Source organism: Pogona vitticeps, chromosome 15, assembly GCF_051106095.1.
Source record: "Pogona vitticeps strain Pit_001003342236 chromosome 15, PviZW2.1, whole genome shotgun sequence".
Lineage (NCBI taxonomy): Eukaryota > Metazoa > Chordata > Lepidosauria > Squamata > Agamidae > Pogona > Pogona vitticeps.
The window spans coordinates 12,534,161-12,551,068 of NC_135797.1; the positions used below are offsets into that span (position 1 = coordinate 12,534,161).

The 16,908-nt window shown below is 52.1% G+C and overlaps 1 protein-coding gene across 4 annotated transcripts in view; it reads left to right on the top strand.

Moving 5' to 3' along the window:
- SPTBN2 (spectrin beta, non-erythrocytic 2) overlaps window positions 1-16,834 on the top strand; it is an 80,543-nt gene extending 63,709 nt beyond the window's left edge. For all 4 annotated transcript variants that reach the window (XM_072983987.2, XM_072983988.2, XM_072983986.2 and 1 more), the window contains 14 exons: window positions 272-544; window positions 1,727-1,857; window positions 2,646-2,850; window positions 3,947-4,321; window positions 5,411-5,655; window positions 6,316-6,454; window positions 7,268-7,352; window positions 8,341-8,537; window positions 9,354-9,475; window positions 10,029-10,104; window positions 11,315-11,556; window positions 11,820-11,993; window positions 12,825-12,867; window positions 13,956-16,834. In XM_072983987.2, coding sequence (XP_072840088.2) covers window positions 272-544; window positions 1,727-1,857; window positions 2,646-2,850; window positions 3,947-4,321; window positions 5,411-5,655; window positions 6,316-6,454; window positions 7,268-7,352; window positions 8,341-8,537; window positions 9,354-9,475; window positions 10,029-10,104; window positions 11,315-11,556; window positions 11,820-11,993; window positions 12,825-12,867; window positions 13,956-14,186 — 2,538 coding nt within the window. In that variant the 3' untranslated portion in view covers window positions 14,187-16,834. The remainder of the gene's footprint in view (window positions 1-271; window positions 545-1,726; window positions 1,858-2,645; window positions 2,851-3,946; window positions 4,322-5,410; window positions 5,656-6,315; window positions 6,455-7,267; window positions 7,353-8,340; window positions 8,538-9,353; window positions 9,476-10,028; window positions 10,105-11,314; window positions 11,557-11,819; window positions 11,994-12,824; window positions 12,868-13,955) is intronic.
- The last annotated feature ends 74 nt before the right edge of the window (window positions 16,835-16,908 follow it).

Below are 16,908 nucleotides of genomic sequence, written 5' to 3' on the forward strand. Positions count from 1 at the left end.
GCTGAACCCAACAGACTCCCCCCCCCCAGGCCGCTGAGTTTTGGGGAGAGAAGGAAATGCTTTTTTCCCTCAATATTGTCATGATTTATTATTGGGCATTTTCACTTTGCTTCTTTCGAATCCCAGAAGCCACCTCGAATCCTCCAGGAGAAAGGCGGCGTATACGTAGTTTAAATCAATCCGTCCGTCGGTGGTTTGTAGTTCCGGCCCTTGGGCGCGAGAATCTCTGTCAACGCTTGTCCTCCGCTCTTTTTTCCCCGTCCTGGCTCAGACCTTGCAGAAGGAGATCCAGGGCCACCAGCCGCGCATCCACGACATTCTGGGGAGGTGGCAGAGCCTGGCGTGCAGCGGCCTGGAAGCCGACCTTCGGGGCCGCGTCGAGGCGCTGCAAGAGATGTGGAAGGAGCTGCAGAGCCAGGCGGAGGAACGCCACCGGCGGCTGGAGCGGGCCCAGATGGCGCAGCAGCTCTACTTCGATGTGGCCGAGGCCGAGGCCTGGATGGGGGAACAGGAGCTGCACATGATCTCGGAGGAGAAGGCCAAGGTGGGTGCGCATGTGCGCGCACGATAGGGCCACACCGTCTTAGGGCGCCGCAGGCTTTTTATTTTTATTTTTAAAGGTCCAAACCGCCCTCCCTTCCAATGTCGGGTAGGCGGGAGCGGATTTAGCCACCACACACCAAAAGAACGTCGTCTGGATGGGTTTTGCGCCATTTATACAAAAGGATCTCGAAAGGGGGGAAGTTAGCACACACTATGCTTAGCCTAGGCGCTGGCTCCTCTTAGTGGCTGATTCCGGCAAACACATTGTGGAAATGCATATCAATAGACTGGTGCCTCGCTTGACGATGTTAATTCGTTCCAGCGAAATTGCTGTAGAGCGAAAACGTCGTCAAACGAAATAAAAAACCCACTGAAACACATTGAAAACCGTTCACTGCGTTCCAGTGGGCTGAATACCTGCTCGTCCAGCGAAGATCCTCCATACCGCGGCCATTTTCTGGTGCCTATTAAGCGAAAAAGCCTTCCTAAAAACAGCGGGGGGCATTCTCTTCAGCCGGCAGCCATTTTGAAACCCGATGATCAGCTGTTTGCTGATCGTCGTAAAGTGAAAATCAGTTCCCGAAGCAGGGAACCGATCATCGCAAAGTGGAAAAAACCCATTTAAACCATCGTTTCGCGATCGCAAAAACCTAATCGTACAGCAATTTCCTCATTAGGCGAAGCAATCGTTAAGCGAGGCACCACCGTATATCTTTCTGGGTTTTATTTACTGTATTTTTCAGTGTATAAGAGTATACTTTTGTCTAAAATCTTTAGACTAAAAATTGAGGGTCGTCTTATACATGGAAGTAGGTTGAGGAGAGAACAAACGCAAGTGGAGGGGAAAGCAGGGAGGGTGTCCCCCCCTCTCTTTCCGTCCCTTGATCCTCACAACGGTGTCGATTCTTTGAAACTTCCTTCCAAATTGGCTCCCTGGTTTCTTGACCGTGAGAAGCTCAGGCCGTCTGCACATGCTTGGGCGAGCTCTGTTTTCCGTATTTCAGGATCCGAATGCCGATGGGGGAACAGCGCCTGGCGGGGCATGCTCCGTCTCGGTTCAGATTGGACCTCCAGACTCTCCACCCCTTTCCCTCCTGCTTTGCGATTCTTGGGCTCCTTCTTAAACAAAACAACAATACTTCTTTCTTTTTCTTTTCTGTTCTCTTTTTCTCTTTGGGTCCAGGATGAGCTGATCGCCCAGGCCATGGTGAAGAACCATATGGTGATGGAGCAGGCCCTGGAGGACTACGCCCAGACCATTCACCAGCTGTCCCTCCAGAGCCGGGACATGGTGAACAACGGCCACCCCGAGAGGTAGAGCATGCACGCGCACCCTTTTCGAGTTCCCTTCCGTTGTTTATTTATAAACTTCCAGGCGCCGAGGACGTGTCATCATGGAATGGGGCGCATTTTGGCATCTTGTTTTTAAAGAATAACGATGATAATAGTAACGATCAATAATTGCATGCCCTCCCGTTGATTCTGACATGGCCTTCCCACGGTTTTCTAGGTAGGGAATACCCAGAAGCGGTTTCTCCTTCCCTTCTCCCTGGGAGACGGTCCAGCTGGCTCAAGGCTTTTGATGCAAAGTTTTAAAATATTTATTTATTTATTTATTTATTTGATTTATATCCCGCCTATCTGAACGAATAGACCACTCTAGGCGGCTATACGAGCTGTTACCTTTGGATTCATTCATAGGAAACAGATATCAAACGGCCTGTAAAACTGGTAAAATCTAAATTGTCCAGGGTGGTGATAAAGTAAGACTGCCAGCCCATGGGGTCTAGTGATTAGCGTGTTGGACTAGGCCTGAGGAGATCTTGGTTCGAATTCCCCCGCCTTGTCTTAAACCTCGCTGGTCAATAATCAGCCAGCTATCCTTTCTTCAGCCAGAAATATTTCCCTGATGTCATTCCCAGAACTGGCCACTAGAGGGAACTGGAGACCCTGCAATCTATAGGGTTTGCTATTATCCACAGTTTTCAGCATCCGCAGGGAAGTGCTTGGAACCGAACCCGATCCAGCGTGGATACCGCAATCCTAGGGTATAGATCTGAAATGCGTCTTTCTCACTCTCCTTCCCGTTCCCTCTCTGTTAGCGAGCGGATCAACCTCCGGCAGGGCCAGGTGGACAAATTGTACGCCAGCCTGAAGGATCTGGCGGAGGAGCGCCGCGCCAAGCTGCAGGAGCAGCTTCGGCTTTGCCAGCTGAAGCGGGAGGTGGACGACCTGGAGCAGTGGATCTCGGAGCGGGAGGTGGTGGCCGCTTCCCACGAGCTCGGCCAGGACTACGAGCACGTCACGGTGAGCATCCGGCTGGTGTGGGTTTTCAGCCGACGGTTCTCGGATCAAAACGATTATCCGCAGCGTTCAATGCGCAAAGCGGGCAGCGGGGCTTTCAAGCCGTTTTTCAGTCCGAACAAGCGAACAGGATTTTTAAAAACGGGGAATGGTCCCTCCTGGACTTGAGGGCTCATGGCATGCCGACTGGAGGATTCTGGGAGTTGTTGAAAGATGGTCCCTGGATTTTGTTTCCAGAAGCCCCCCCCCCCCCAAGCAAGGAGGGGCAGCGCTCCAAACCACCTGGAGAAGCTGAAAGTTCCCAGTCTCTGATCTTACTGGGAGCAATGGCTCTTCAGATTTTCAGACTGGGAGTCTTTCTCCTGACCCTCCCTGGAGACGCCTGGACTCTTTGCCTGCAGGTTTGGGGCTCAGCTGAGGTTCCATCCCGCTTTGGAACTAGACAGAATGGGATCATATTTTTCCCCTCTTATCACAGAAGCACGTGAGGCTGCCTTATGACTAGATCAACCTGTCTTAAATTTGTAATAGCTCAAAATATTAAAAGAAAAAAAAAAGTATTTTTATCATGTATTACCAGAACTGGCCACTTGAAGGCGCCAGAGAACATTTACTGAAGAACACTCTCTGGCTCCCTCAGGTGGCCAGTTCTGGGAATACATGGTGAAAATACTTTTTTCTGGATTTTTTTTTCTTTTGCCACGTTGTGTAGAATGGTCACTATTATCCATGGTTTTCAGCATCCGCGGGGGGCTTAGAATTAATCCCCCGCAGATACCAGGATCCTGCTGAATTTTTACCGCTGCTGATGGGCAAAAGGAACTCTGGTTCTTTTGGGTCACAAAAGCTCTCCTTCCGTTCTATTTTAGAGGGGCACTAAAAGTATTAAGTCAGACTGATTTCAGATTAGTTCAGGCTCGGTGAAGGGAAAGCAGGCTGTAAATGAAATACGTACATGAGTAAGTAGTTGCCAGCAACAACAGTAGTGATGAAGATGATGATGATGATGATGATGATGATGATGATGATGATGATGATGATGATGATGATGATGATGATGATGATGATACTCCTACTCCTAATGCCACTAATCCTGCAGATGCTACGGGACAAATTCCGGGAGTTCTCACGCGATACAAGCACCATCGGTCAGGAGCGAGTGGACGCCGTCAACCGGCTGGCGGACGGCATGATCTCCGCCGGCCACTCGGACAACGCCACCATCGCCGAGTGGAAAGACAGCTTGAACGAAGCCTGGGCAGACCTGCTGGAGCTGATTGACACCCGGAGCCAGATGCTGGCCGCCTCCTACGAGCTGCATCGCTTCTACCACGACGCGCGCGAGACCCTCAGCCAGATCCAGAACAAGCAGAAGCAGCTGCCGGACGAGGTGGGCCGGGATCTGAACACCGCCGAGGCCATGCAGCGGATGCACAGTGCTTACGAGCACGACATTCAGGCCCTGAGCACTCAGGTGAGCACCTCTGCGGGGTAGGGGAGAGTCGTGCCGATAACGTGGGTGCGGGCGAGTCAGATCAGCGGCCGGAAAAAGCTGAATCAGAGGGACTCTCTCGCAGTCGTGAGTTCGGAAGGTCCCGTTTCTAGCTGCTCTGTTTCAGGAAGGAAAGATCGTCGGTCAATATCAAACTGGTTTCAATCCCTATTTAAATAATGATTTGATTTTTTTTTTTTGATGATTTAAATAACAAGAATGATTTTTAAAATTAAAATCATGATCTAAATCAATTTGTTTTTTAAATGACTGGTTGTTTTTTCTGTCCACCATTTTAAAATTATTTTTAATCCCGCCTGGGGTCCTTTCGAGGAGAGAAGTGCGGTTAAAAATAGTTTAAAGAAACAAAAAATGTTTTCAATGTGTCGGTTTTATTCCTCTATTTCCCTGTTCGATCTTGTTTCATTCTTTTTAAAATATTTGTAGATCTCCTGTTTTTTTTTAGCTTCCGCGTGTCATCCTTTTGATGACGTCAGCCGCCCCCCGAGTTCTTTTTTAAAGAGAGAGAGGCGGGATAAAAATAGGTTCGGTAGATCAATAAAATGTACAGTGGTGCCTCGCACAGCGAGGTTAATCCGTTCCGGATTAACCCTCGCTGTGTGAAACATCGCTGTACGGAAAGAAAAAAGCCATTGGAATGCATTAAACTTAGTTTAATGCGTTCCAGTCGGCTGATTTACTCACCGTACAGCGATGTTCCTCTATGGCCAGCAGCCATTTTCGCACCCTCCCCTCGGTTAACGAGGGCGCGAAAACGCTGCGCGCGTCCATTTTGGGGCTTCCGGCGGCCATTTTGAAGCCGCGGAACAGCTGATTGGCAGGTCGCAAAGCGAAGGTCGGTAAGCCCCCCGTTGGGGCCGTCGCTCTGCGATTGCATTAACGATCGAAAAAACGTCCCCGTAGAGCGAATTCATCGCTCTACGGGGCGCTCGTTGTGCGAGGCACCACTGTAAAACCTTGGAATGTTAAAAAAAAAGAACATTTAAGCATGACTTTTGACGGAGGGAGACACCGAGTCACGTCACCTGGTTTCCTTTGGGGTCTTCGCAGGTGAAGCAGGTACAGGACGACGCCTCGCGGCTGCAGAAGGCCTACGCCGGCGAGAAGGCGGACGACATCCGGCGGCACGAGCAGTCGGTGAGCGAGGCCTGGGCCGACCTGCTCAGCAGCAGCAGCGGCCGGCGGCACCTCCTCACCGACACGGTGGACAAGTTCCGCTTCTTCCGCACGGTGCGGGATCTCCTCCTCTGGATGGACGACGTCAACCTCCAGATCGACGCCCAAGAGAAGCCCCGGTGAGGAGGAACGACGGGGGGAGGGAGGGAAAAAAAAGCCGGGAGGAGGCTGCCCGACCCCCCCCGACTCCGCGTCCTGGGTTCGAAAGCGCCCGTGACTCAAAACGGGGTGGCCTCTCTCCTCTCCACGCACGCCCGGAAGGGGGTCCCCGAGGGGCTTTTCAAAGTCAAAAATCAGAGGTTGTTGGGGGGGGGAAGCCCTCTGGGGCTCGAGGGGGCCTCGTGGACGGCTGGGAGGTCTATGTGACATCGGGCTGCTAGATTGGAACGGACCCACGTGGGGGTGGGGGGGTGGCTTAACCTGCCACCCCCCACCCCACCCATCCCCTCACCTCTGCTGAAGTGTGATCTTTTCTGTCACTTTCCGTTGCATAATATTTAGAACATGAGACTGGGGAGATCTGGATTCTAGTCCCCACCAAGTCTTGACACTCAACAGTTCCTTCCTTCCCTTTCCCTCCCTTCCTTCCTTTTTTCTTCTTTTCCTCCCTCCCTTCCTTCTTTTTATCTCTCTCCCTTCCTTCCTTCCTTCCTTCCTTCCTTCCTTCCTTCCTTCCTTCCTTCCTTCCTTCCTTCCTTCCTTCCTTCCTTCCTCCACTCTTCCTTCCTTCCTTCCTTCCTTCCTTCCTTCCTTCCTTCCTTCCTCCCTGACCCCCGCAGGGATGTGTCCGCTGCCGATCTGGTCATCAAGAACCACCAGGGGATCAAGGCGGAGGTGGAGGCCCGGACGGACAGCTTCAACGCCTGCATCGCCGTGGGCAACGACCTGCTGGCGAAAGGGCACTACGCCTCCGACAAGGTGGGGAGACTGGACGCGTGTTGTTGACCTCGGAGCTGCTCGTCCCATAGAAAGGGGCTTGACCCTCCTTGTGGGACGCTAATGTGGGCGTCCTTTCTGTTGGAGAGAGAGTAAACGCAAGACCCTAAGGAGACCCTCGCTGTATCAGATGGAAAGCTTCCCCTCCAAACATCCTGTTTCCCAGAGCGGACAACCCGATCTGATCCTGTTCCCTAAAGCCATCCAAATGGATGCCCGTCCCTGTCTCATGAGGCAGAGAGTTCCACAGCCAGGGCCAGCTCTGCCATTGGGAAGAGCGAGGCAGCTGTCTCAGAAAGGAGATTCTAAGCAGCGCGAAAGCACAACAGACGGTTCCCAATTCGCCTGGTTAAAATGGATGGCTTCCCTGTAGGATTTCCTGTTCCATGTGCGAGGCTGACTTTGGATACTTGACACCTTAATTTGGTTGATTGTGATTTGGGGGGGGGGCACCATTTGTTGCTCCATCTCAAGAGCGTCTTGAGCAGAATTATAGTAGGACCCCCCCCCCCGTATTTGTGGGGGATCCTTTCTAAGGCATCCCGCCGATGCTGAGAACCGTGGATAACAGCAAACCCTATACATACCATTGTCTCCAGATCCCTCTAGTGGCCAGTTCTGGTAATTTCATCATGGAAATAATGCATTTCTGGTTTTTATTTTTAATATCCCGCGGATTACAGGGGCCCTACTGTATTTTTGTTTCTCTTAAATCTGCCGCCGATTCTGATTTCACATGTCACCTATTGACACTGAGTCCCTCCTTTCTTCCGTATTCCTGCTTCTGGTGTTCAGATTGCCGAGAAGCTGACCCAGCTTCAGGACCGCCGCAAGGAGATAAACGACAAGTGGCGGGACAAGATGGACTGGTTACAAATCGGTAAGGGGAAAGCTCCGTCTTTGGTGGGGGGGGAAGGGCGGCGAAATCTCAGAGAGATGCTCTGGTTAGGGGCTAGTTGTGGAGTGGGGAGCATAACCAGCAAGCATCCCCCAGACGGCCGCAGTACAGAGGTCACAGACAAAAGAAATAAATTTAATTTCTGCTGCATCTTTCTCTCAAAGGCTGAGGTCCCCAAGTGAGTGAGAACAAACCAAACATTATCCAAAACCAGACCTAGAAACTAGAAATCCCACCCCTCTTACATGATCCTCAACAGGTGTAGGTTGGTGGACCCCCGTCTTTGGGTCACCCAAAGATTCCAGAGGCCTTCCCCACCTGCCGCGTTGGCCTGGATTTCTGGGAGTTGCCGCCCCTCCAAGGATGATGATCATCAGGCAAAATCCAAAGAATCGACCCCCCCCAAAAAACCCAAGAACACGGGGCACCTAGATATGATGACCAGATAGGCGGGGTATAAATTGAATGAATGAATGAATGAATGAATGAATGAATGAATGAATGAATGAATGAATGAATAAGCAAACAAACCTTAAAGACATAACTATTATATTTTCACGTGAGCCTCCGTGGACGTAAGTCTTTCACGGCATGACATGTCTTGTTATTTACCTTCCGATTTTTGCCGGATATGGTGGCACAGACTAGCACGGCCCCGTCTTCTATCTAAAGCCACAATGTTGTTGTTGACGATGATGATGATGATGATGATTGCATAGCCCAAGGCAATCTTTCAGATAACAGTAGCTCCAAAGCTGTTCATGGTCTTGAAGGGGAAGACCAAGGCTTTGAATTTCTGGCCTGGAAAGAGATCTGGAGGGAGAACACCTGACGGAGGTCTGCGTTCAAGTTTTCTGGACTTTTTCGAAACCCTGTTTTCAAAATGGGGCCTGAGTGCGATTTTTACCAATGGTCTTTCTTTCTTTCTCTCTCTCTTTCTCTCTTCCTCTTTCCCCTTCTTCCCGTGCAGTCATGGAGGTGCTGATGTTTGGACGGGACGCGAGCATGGCCGAAGCCTGGCTCTCAAGCCAGGAGCCGATCGTCCGCTCGGCCGAGCTGGGCAGCAACGTGGACGAAGTGGAGAACCTCATCAAGCGCCACGAGGGCTTCCAGAAATCTGCCGCCGCCTGGGAGGAGCGTTTTTCGGCGCTGGAGAAGCTCACCACGGTGAGTAGGGGGGAGGCCAGGATCCGTGGCCTAAGTCAGAGGAGACCGTTTTTGGAGGGGAACCAAAATATCAGAGGCGTAAATTAAAATATCAAAAGTGATTTACTTCACTCTGCTTGAATTCTTGAATAACGAGAAAGGGATTAAAAATGAGCTGTGTTCATAATTTTTCAGCCTTTATTTTAGTGGCTTGCTTTTCTAATCAAAAAGCCTGCCAGAGGCATTTAAGCAGAGGCTGTCAGGACTGGGCAGAATTGTATATCGGAGAAAACTGTATTTCATTTAGTAAGGCATAATTTTTGGTAAAATTCCTTTTGCTGTACAGTAGAGGTACAGAGCGCCGCAGAGGAGAATAGCTGCAACTTCCCCAGATAGCCCACCCCTTTCTCTTTAACGGGCACCGTAAAGCCTCCGCCACTCACTCTTGAGACATTGGTAAGAGAAAGAATAAAAACATTTCATCGCTTCCCATTTTGAACAGATCAACAGCCAACAAACAACCTCTGCTTCCAACAGGCTAAAAAGAGAGGGAAAGGAACATTCAGCAGAGAAGGCGGGGCTTGCTTTGGTGTGGAGGAACGATTGGTTAGTGCTGGATAGATTGACAAGCACCCCGGTCCACAGACATTCCTCCCAGCCACACTTTTCTAGAGGCAGCCTGCGGGGTTGCGGATAAAACGCCCAGCATAAAAATGACCTGTAACCAGTACACAACTGTTGTAGAAAGGCTGCTCCAGTTTGCCTTCCAGGCCTTTTAATGCCCTGGTTTTCCTGTCTGTGTGTTCCGTAACTCCTTCCTTCTTTGCTTCCCACCAGTTGGAAGAGAATGAGTGTCGCCGGCGGGCGCAGGAGGAAGCAAGGAAAAAGCGCCCCCCGACACCACCGGTGGCAGACCTCCCCTCCACGGCTCCACAGCCTGACTCCGCTCACGACGGCAGGTGAGACCTGGGCAACCAACCCCTGTCTCCCCCTTCCCCGCAGTTTGTAAACTATCATGTCAGGGTTGAAGGAGGAGGCTAGTCTTTTTACCGAGAAGCTAGGTTTCTGTTTGCAAGGATAACTCCCCCTCTTAGGTGTCTTGTCGCCTCTTCCGGAGAGACGGAAGGGAATGTCTAACCACCCCGGTTGGGTTTCAGCACAGAGAAAGAAATGGCCCAACTCGAGACTGGCCTCTTGAAAAGCAACTTCTGCGTTACTCATTACAGCAGGACCCCCTTATCCACAGGACCAGTATCCTCTGACTCACTTATCCACAGTCTGAAAAGAATAAAAATATGAAAAGTAAAATGCAGAACTGGCCACACGATGGAGCCAGAGGCAACACTATGTGTCACGTTATTTGCTATAACCCGGATTTTTCAGCCTCTGCGGGAAGGCTTGGAACCGATCCTACTGTGCTTCTCCGTAGTCGTATAAGCATTGTCATACGTAGGTTGTCTTACGCTGTCGGACCGCTTGTGTTTCATCCTTTCCTCCTCCTGCCTTCCCCAGAAGTCCTGGAGAGCAAGAAACGGCGCTGGAAATGCCGTCTCTGAATGGAATCGACCTCGAGTCTGAATCTCCTCAGGTGAAGCATGGATGTGGGGGGGGGGGGGGAGAGTAACATTTTGTGTGGAGGGAAGCAAACTGGAAGACTGTCGTTTCCGCCACAGTGACTGGTTGGCTAGCAGGAACAGAACTGGGGGGGGGGGGACACTTTGCTCAGTGCCTGAATTGGCACCCAGGAGCCGTCGACTTGCAAGGGACAAATCGCCAACATCCTTCGTGTAAGCGCAACGCACCCAGTGGAAATCACAACTAGAGTAAGCCCATTTGAATTGCATTTTCCTCCTCCAGCAGCCGCCCACTCAGGCGAGGAGACAGGACAGGGCTGCCTGGAATTTACAGAGGAGGCAGAATCATTCAGCAGGCAGAAATATGACACTTGAACGAAGCCACAGATGGCTACCGAACTTCGTAACGCCCCTTGGTCGTTTTTGAGTCTGGGGTGATCCATCATAGTTAACCTTTATCCTTGAATGGGTTGAATCCCAATCGCAGCCGGATGATCATGACAATCCTATCCAAGTCCTTCTGGGTATCAAGGGACAAACAATTTACTTACTTCTGCCTAGCTCGCCAAGATTATAGCTTTCCATTGGAGATGGGCACACACCACAGTTTGGGGGTTTAGCCCAGTTTGGCACAGTACCTACGTAGGGGTTCTGCAGGCACTCCGCTCTCGTGCCTCCTCTGTGCGCTCACCCATTCCCCAGTCAAAGCATGCCCCACTCCTCTGCCTCCCCTGGCAGCCTCCCATCCAAAGGCAGAGTTACAGGCAGCCCTCTCCTGCCTCCTCGCCGGAGTGGGCGGCTGCCGGAGGAGGAAAATGCAAAATCAGAAGTGGCTTGACATCTCCATCGGGGTTCATTGGCTTGTTTTAGGGGAGGATGAAAGGGTGTCCACCCATCCTTCCACTCACTTACACACCAAAAACTCTGCTCCTGGTGCATGAAAATATACCAAACAATATACATCCATAAAGGCTAAGGGGAACAGATTCCCTGCCCTTCAGAGAGAGTCATTTTAAGTGCTGCTGTTGTTGATCATTGGGTTGGTCAGAAACCATTGCCAGTTGGTGATTGGCTAGTAGATCAGGCCTAAGGGCAATCCATTGTTTCTCCTTCTCTGGAGACCCAGAGTCTGGGTAACTGTTATTGAGGTGCTTTAGCCCCTAGATTTCCTGTATCAACCCTGGGCGTGGGGTCCGCACACTCACCTTGCCCCACCTTTCCTAGATTTCAGAGACGTCCACAACGGTCAATGGGTCGCGGCTCGATTCCGTGTCGAAGGGGAAGGAGCCCAGCCCGGTCCCCTCGCCAAAGCCCCGCTCCAAACCCCCGGCCCTCGGCCCCGATCCCACCCAGTCCGCCACCCTGCCCCTGAGGACGCCGGACCCCTCCACCCCGACGGAGCAGATGGAAGGGGTGCTGTGCCGGAAGCAGGAAATGGAATCGCACGGCAAAAAGGCAGCTAACAGGTGGACCTCCTTTGCACCTCGGTGGGAGGGGTGTGTGTTAGGTTTGGGTGCAAGCGGGTGGGTTGGGAGGGAGGAACAGGGGCGTCCGGTTGGCTTGCATCGTTGAGCTTCGGAAAGAGAGATCTCCGTTACGGAATTCAACCGGCTGCCCCCGCTGTTGGCCTCTTGTGGCCTTTTGGTGCGCCGTGTGGGTTCGAGTTTGCCCGGCGCGGGCAGGCGTCCTTGAAAGAGGCTCATGGCTCCCGATTGCCCTCACTTTCCAGGTCCTGGCAGAACATCTACTGCGTGGTTCGAAAGGGCACCCTTGGCTTCTACAAGGACAGTAAGAACGCCAGCAACGGCATTCCCTACCATGGGGAAGCGCCGGTCAGCTTGCAGGGGGCCCAGTGCAACGTCGCTCTGGACTACAAGAAGCGCAAACATGTCTTTAAGCTCGGGTAAGCAGATGGCGTGCTTTTCGGAAAGGCCGAAGGTGGAGCGTGTCACAGATCCCAAGATCAAACATTCTCAAGATCACATGTTCTCTCATTTTTATTTTTTTTGCCATACAGTAGGACCCCCATATCCATGGAAGATGGATTGCCCACAGACACCAAAAACTGTGGATAGTAGGGAATGCTATACATAGCACGGTTTTTTAAAAAAATCCAGGGGAAAAAAAATCATTTTCACATGTATTACCAGAACTGGCCACTAGAGAGTGACATAGACCATGCTATGGATTCTCCAATAAGAATTTATAGTGGAGTCTCTGCTTCCCTCTAGTGGCCAGTTCTGGTAATATACTGTATATGAGAAAGGTTTTTTTTCTGGATTTTTTTTCTTTTACTATTTCAGAAACCACGGATGCGGGGTCCTACTGTACAACCAAACAAGGTGGGAGGTTTAGGCCTATGCGATCTATTTGAGGCAGCTTCGGTGGTGGTAGCGCTAGAAACTTTGGGGGCTCACCACCCTGAAAAGCTTGGGATCCATAAAGCAAAGTTGGGTGGAAAGGATTTGTGGAAGCATTTTTATTTTTTTTGCACTGGTTACAAAACTTAATGCTTGTTGCACCAGCGCAATCTGATGCGCGGACTTAACTCCAGGCAAAACAAGGATCGGCACCCGCTGTTTGCATTTCCCGCAAAGGGCTTTTTAAATCTCTTTTATTTCATAATAAACTTGTCCTGCTACAATATCTGGATGGTGCAAGTGGAAGCTTCGGCTGAGGTTTGAAGAAGAGACGCAAGCTATTTTCTCTCTCTCTTTTTTTCCTGTCGCGGCAGGTTAACGGATGGGAAAGAATATTTATTCCAGGCCAAAGATGAGGTGAGTTGATCGTCAGTCTGGAAAACTCCACACCCAAAACAGGAAGTCCTCTGGGGGGGGGAAACCCTGAAAATTGAGCTTCTCTAGAAAAAAAACGAGGAATCGCATGCTGTTGACCCAGTCCAGATCCGTTGCACTAATTCAAGTGTTTCCCAGGCTCGGGGCCCGAGATGTTTAAAGATCAACGAAACAGTTTAAGATAACATTATAAGGAAGTACAAATATTTAAAACGGTGGCAACAGATCACATTCAGGTTAAAATATTAGAGGCTTTAAAAGTTTCGGCAAGTCTCTACCGATGGGAGTGTGTGGAAAAGTTTCTCGTGACTTTGTGAAGGTAGCCAGCCTAGGGGCTGGGCAAAGAGTAGAAGGGAATTCAGCCTGTAGCTGAGGAGAAGGCGTGGGTCCACGTTTTCTCCGTCCACGTTTCTCTTGGGGGGGGTCAGCAGCCTCCGCCGCCCTGCCTGGCACGGACCAGTCGGAGAGGCAGACCCCTTCGGAAGCTGATTTTCTGCCCCGTTCTGAGGTCCTAAACCATTTGGGGCAAGCCTTTAAATCCCAGAATACAGTGGTGCCTCGCTAGACAGTTACCCCGCATGACAGTTTTTTCGCTAGACGTTGACTTTTTGCGATCGCTATAGCGATTCGCAAAACAGTGATTCCTGTGGGGGAATTTTGCTGGACAAGGTTTGGTCCCTGCTTCGCAAACCGATTTTTGCTAGACGACGATTTTGACAGCTCCCTCCGCGCTCGCATAACGGGTGTTTTCGGGACCTAAGCTTTGCAAGACAGCGATTTGAACAGCTGATCGGCGGTTCGCAAAGCGGCTTTCCTATGGCCGATCTTCGCTAGACAACGACGATTCTTCATTGGAACGCATGAAACAGGTTTCAATGCATTCCGATGGGGAAATACTTTTCGCTAGACAATGATTTTGCTAAACAGCGATTTCAGTGGAACGGATTATCATCATCTAGCAAGGCATCACTGTATTATTGCGAGGGTGGGAGGGAAAGCACTCTGCGTACGCTCAAGGGGACTGTGGTTCCCCCTTCCCGAGTGCCCACTTCTCTGTCTCCCCTTTCCAGGCCGAGATGAGCAGCTGGATGCGTGTCGTCAACGCCACGGCTGCCTCTGCCCCGACCCCGCACGGCCCCGCGGAGGAGCAGCTGATCGGCAAAGGAATGACGCGGGCCCTCAGCATGCCCCCCGTCTCCCCCAACAGCGGCTCCGAGGGGCCCGTCGCTCTGCGCAGCAAAGACACCGCCAAGGAGAAAGACCGCGAGAAACGCTTTAGTTTTTTCAAAAAGAACAAATAGGGGCCACCTGCCGGGGGGGAAATGGGGGGGGCGAGGTGGAGCTAAACCGCGGCGGAAGAAACCGGTCCAGATTCGGCTGAACATCGGGGCAGGATTTTAATCCCCGTCAGAGCAGGCGCGAGGCTCGACGCCACGGCTGGAGACCCCCCCCTCTTTATTTTTTTAATCCTGCTGATTGCATGAAGCCACCCTGGACTTGGCGGGACAACTTTCCTTCTCCTGCCTCTCCCCCCCCCCCCACCCGCCGAACCTTGCAAGAGAAAAAAAAAGAGAGAGAAAAATTCAACGCCTCTTTGCCTCCATCCACGTGCAGTCCCAACCGCAGGCCGCCCCAGAGATGGTGGTGATGATGATGATGGGGGGGGCGGGACAGTGGACCTCCACCACCCTCCAGGGAACCCCATTTGGTGGCTAAAGACTGGGCTTGGTTCGGGGTGCTTGTGAATCTCAGTTGCCAAGTTGGGGGTGCCCGGAGGGGGGTGGCGAGTGGGGGAGAGGCCCGGAGCGGTTGCTTTCTATGGGATTTAGAGATCCTAGCCTTTTTGGGCTTGGGGGGGGCAAAGGCAGGGGGCTTGGTGAGATGTGTTCCGACTTCTGGTAAGAAAAATCCTAGGATTCCACTTCGTTCCTCCCTCCTGACTTTTCCCTTGTCGGCCGCTGGGCCGGTTGCCCGTTCCATCCGGGCCGGCTTGCAAAGGGAACGTGCCGGGGTGTGTGTGTGTGTGAAAAATTACCCCTTGTATTTTTTTGGGGGGGGTAAAGACCTTTTCTGAGGCCAGCCCGGCGAGCTGATGGGGACCCCCGCCATCTTTGGCTTGAGTTATGGAATGGGAAGGTGGGGGGTGGTTCTATTTATTCCCCAGAAATGTGGCTTCCTTAAAATTTGGCTGGATGGCAAAACCTTTAGACGGGGTGGGCGGCCGAGCCCCGCCAGCTCCGGGCAGCCTGAGATAGGATGGGAGTTTGGGGAAATTAGGACTCGGTAAGAACACGCGCCAGATTCGATCTCGTCCCCATCCCCGGGGTCTTAAAAGCAGCCGCCAAGAGATGCATCATCCAGGGGCGCAGCTCGGGGGATGCGGATCAGGCTGTCATGCCGTGAAAAGAGGCTCGCGTGGGGGACCGTGGGTGGCGTTGGGGGGCACACCGAACCCCCCCCAGCATTGGGGCCTTGGATCTACGCCACCACCTGTGTTTCTTCCACTTGATTGTGTCTCCTGCACGAAGTGACACATCCACGGGAGCGGTCGTGCGGAAAAGACAGGGGCCTGCCTCCCGACCCACACGGAGGCGTTGTGGGAAACGGGAGCCTGCTAAGGACTTGGGATCAGAGCTACTGCGGCTCAGTCACACCTTACTCTCTCTTACACACGCGTGCACACTCTCATACACACGCTCCCCTTTCAAATAAGCCGATGCCCTGCCATCGCGGTCACTAAGAGTCCCGGCCACTGTCGGACCAAGGAGGATCTTCGCTCCCGACACGCGCCTCCCTCAGTCGAGGCACAATTCGGAGCAACCCTGATAGGTCGGGGGGGGTCAGAAGAGGCTTCCGACCAGAAACGCAACCGGCCCCTCGTTTCTGCGTTAAACGAGGAAGAACCAGGATTTTTTAAAGGATCCTCCGGTTCCTACGTGGGGGACGGAGATCACGCCCTGGTGGTCGGCCAGGGATCCCTGTCCCATCACTGCACGCCAGCTTGCCCCGCTCTCTAGCCAGGCCACGGCCAGCCTCTGCGCCGCACGCGGTTGGGATCTTGTGCCGTTCCCCCGTTTTGATTTTTACCTGGTTCTGGTTTCTGGACCGGTGCGTGCCTTCCTTTCATAACCGGACACTGCCCTGATCTCCCGCCATCATTTCCACCCCCACGCCACGCTGTATCGAGATAGCAACCCCCCCCTACTTTCCTCCCCCCAAAATCAAAGAGGCCACCTCGGTGTAAACCCAATAGCAGGATGCGGAAAGGCGTCCCGTGCGTCGGCGCCTGTTTTTCCACCAGAAAGGACCACTGCGGGAGGTAAGTGGAGGACGCCTCTAGGCCTAGATGAAGAGGCTCAGCCTTCCGTGCGCTGCTGCCACCCACCGAGTCCGGGTGGAAACTTCTGTGTTTGCGGGAGACCGGCCTCGTGATCCCCTGCGCTGGCGGTGGCCTCTGTTTCTGACATTTTTTGGACAAATAAAAGAATCTGTATAGAGAGGCGCCTTCCTGTTTCGTTCCTGCCCGCACCACGCCGAAGCGAACCCGTGGCCTCTTGTTCCAGGTGGTGCGGCCAAAAGATGAGTTCGCTACGGTAGGATCCGTAGCCGCGGGATGGGAATCCATGGCGTCACTTCTCCGCGGTCTGAAAATATTGAAAGAATTAGGGAAAAGTTTTTCCACTGGGTATTTACCACAACTGGCCACTAGAGGGGACCAGACACCAACAAATAGCATGTTCTCTGGCTCCCTCTACTGGCAAGTTCTGGTAATACTGTACATGGGTTTTTCTTTTACTATTCTGTATCCGTGTATCGCATTTATGGTTATCTGCGGTTTTCACCATCCACCAAGGGGGACTTGGAGCCGATACCCCACAGATACAGGGGGGTCTTACTATATAGATAGAAACCAAATAAAAATAAAAGAACAAATTTTTAAAAATGCAAAGTTTGGCCACTTGCCTTCTTTTGGAAAGAGCCAGATACCCGCTCAAGAAGCCAAAATGGCCTGGGGGAAGCTGC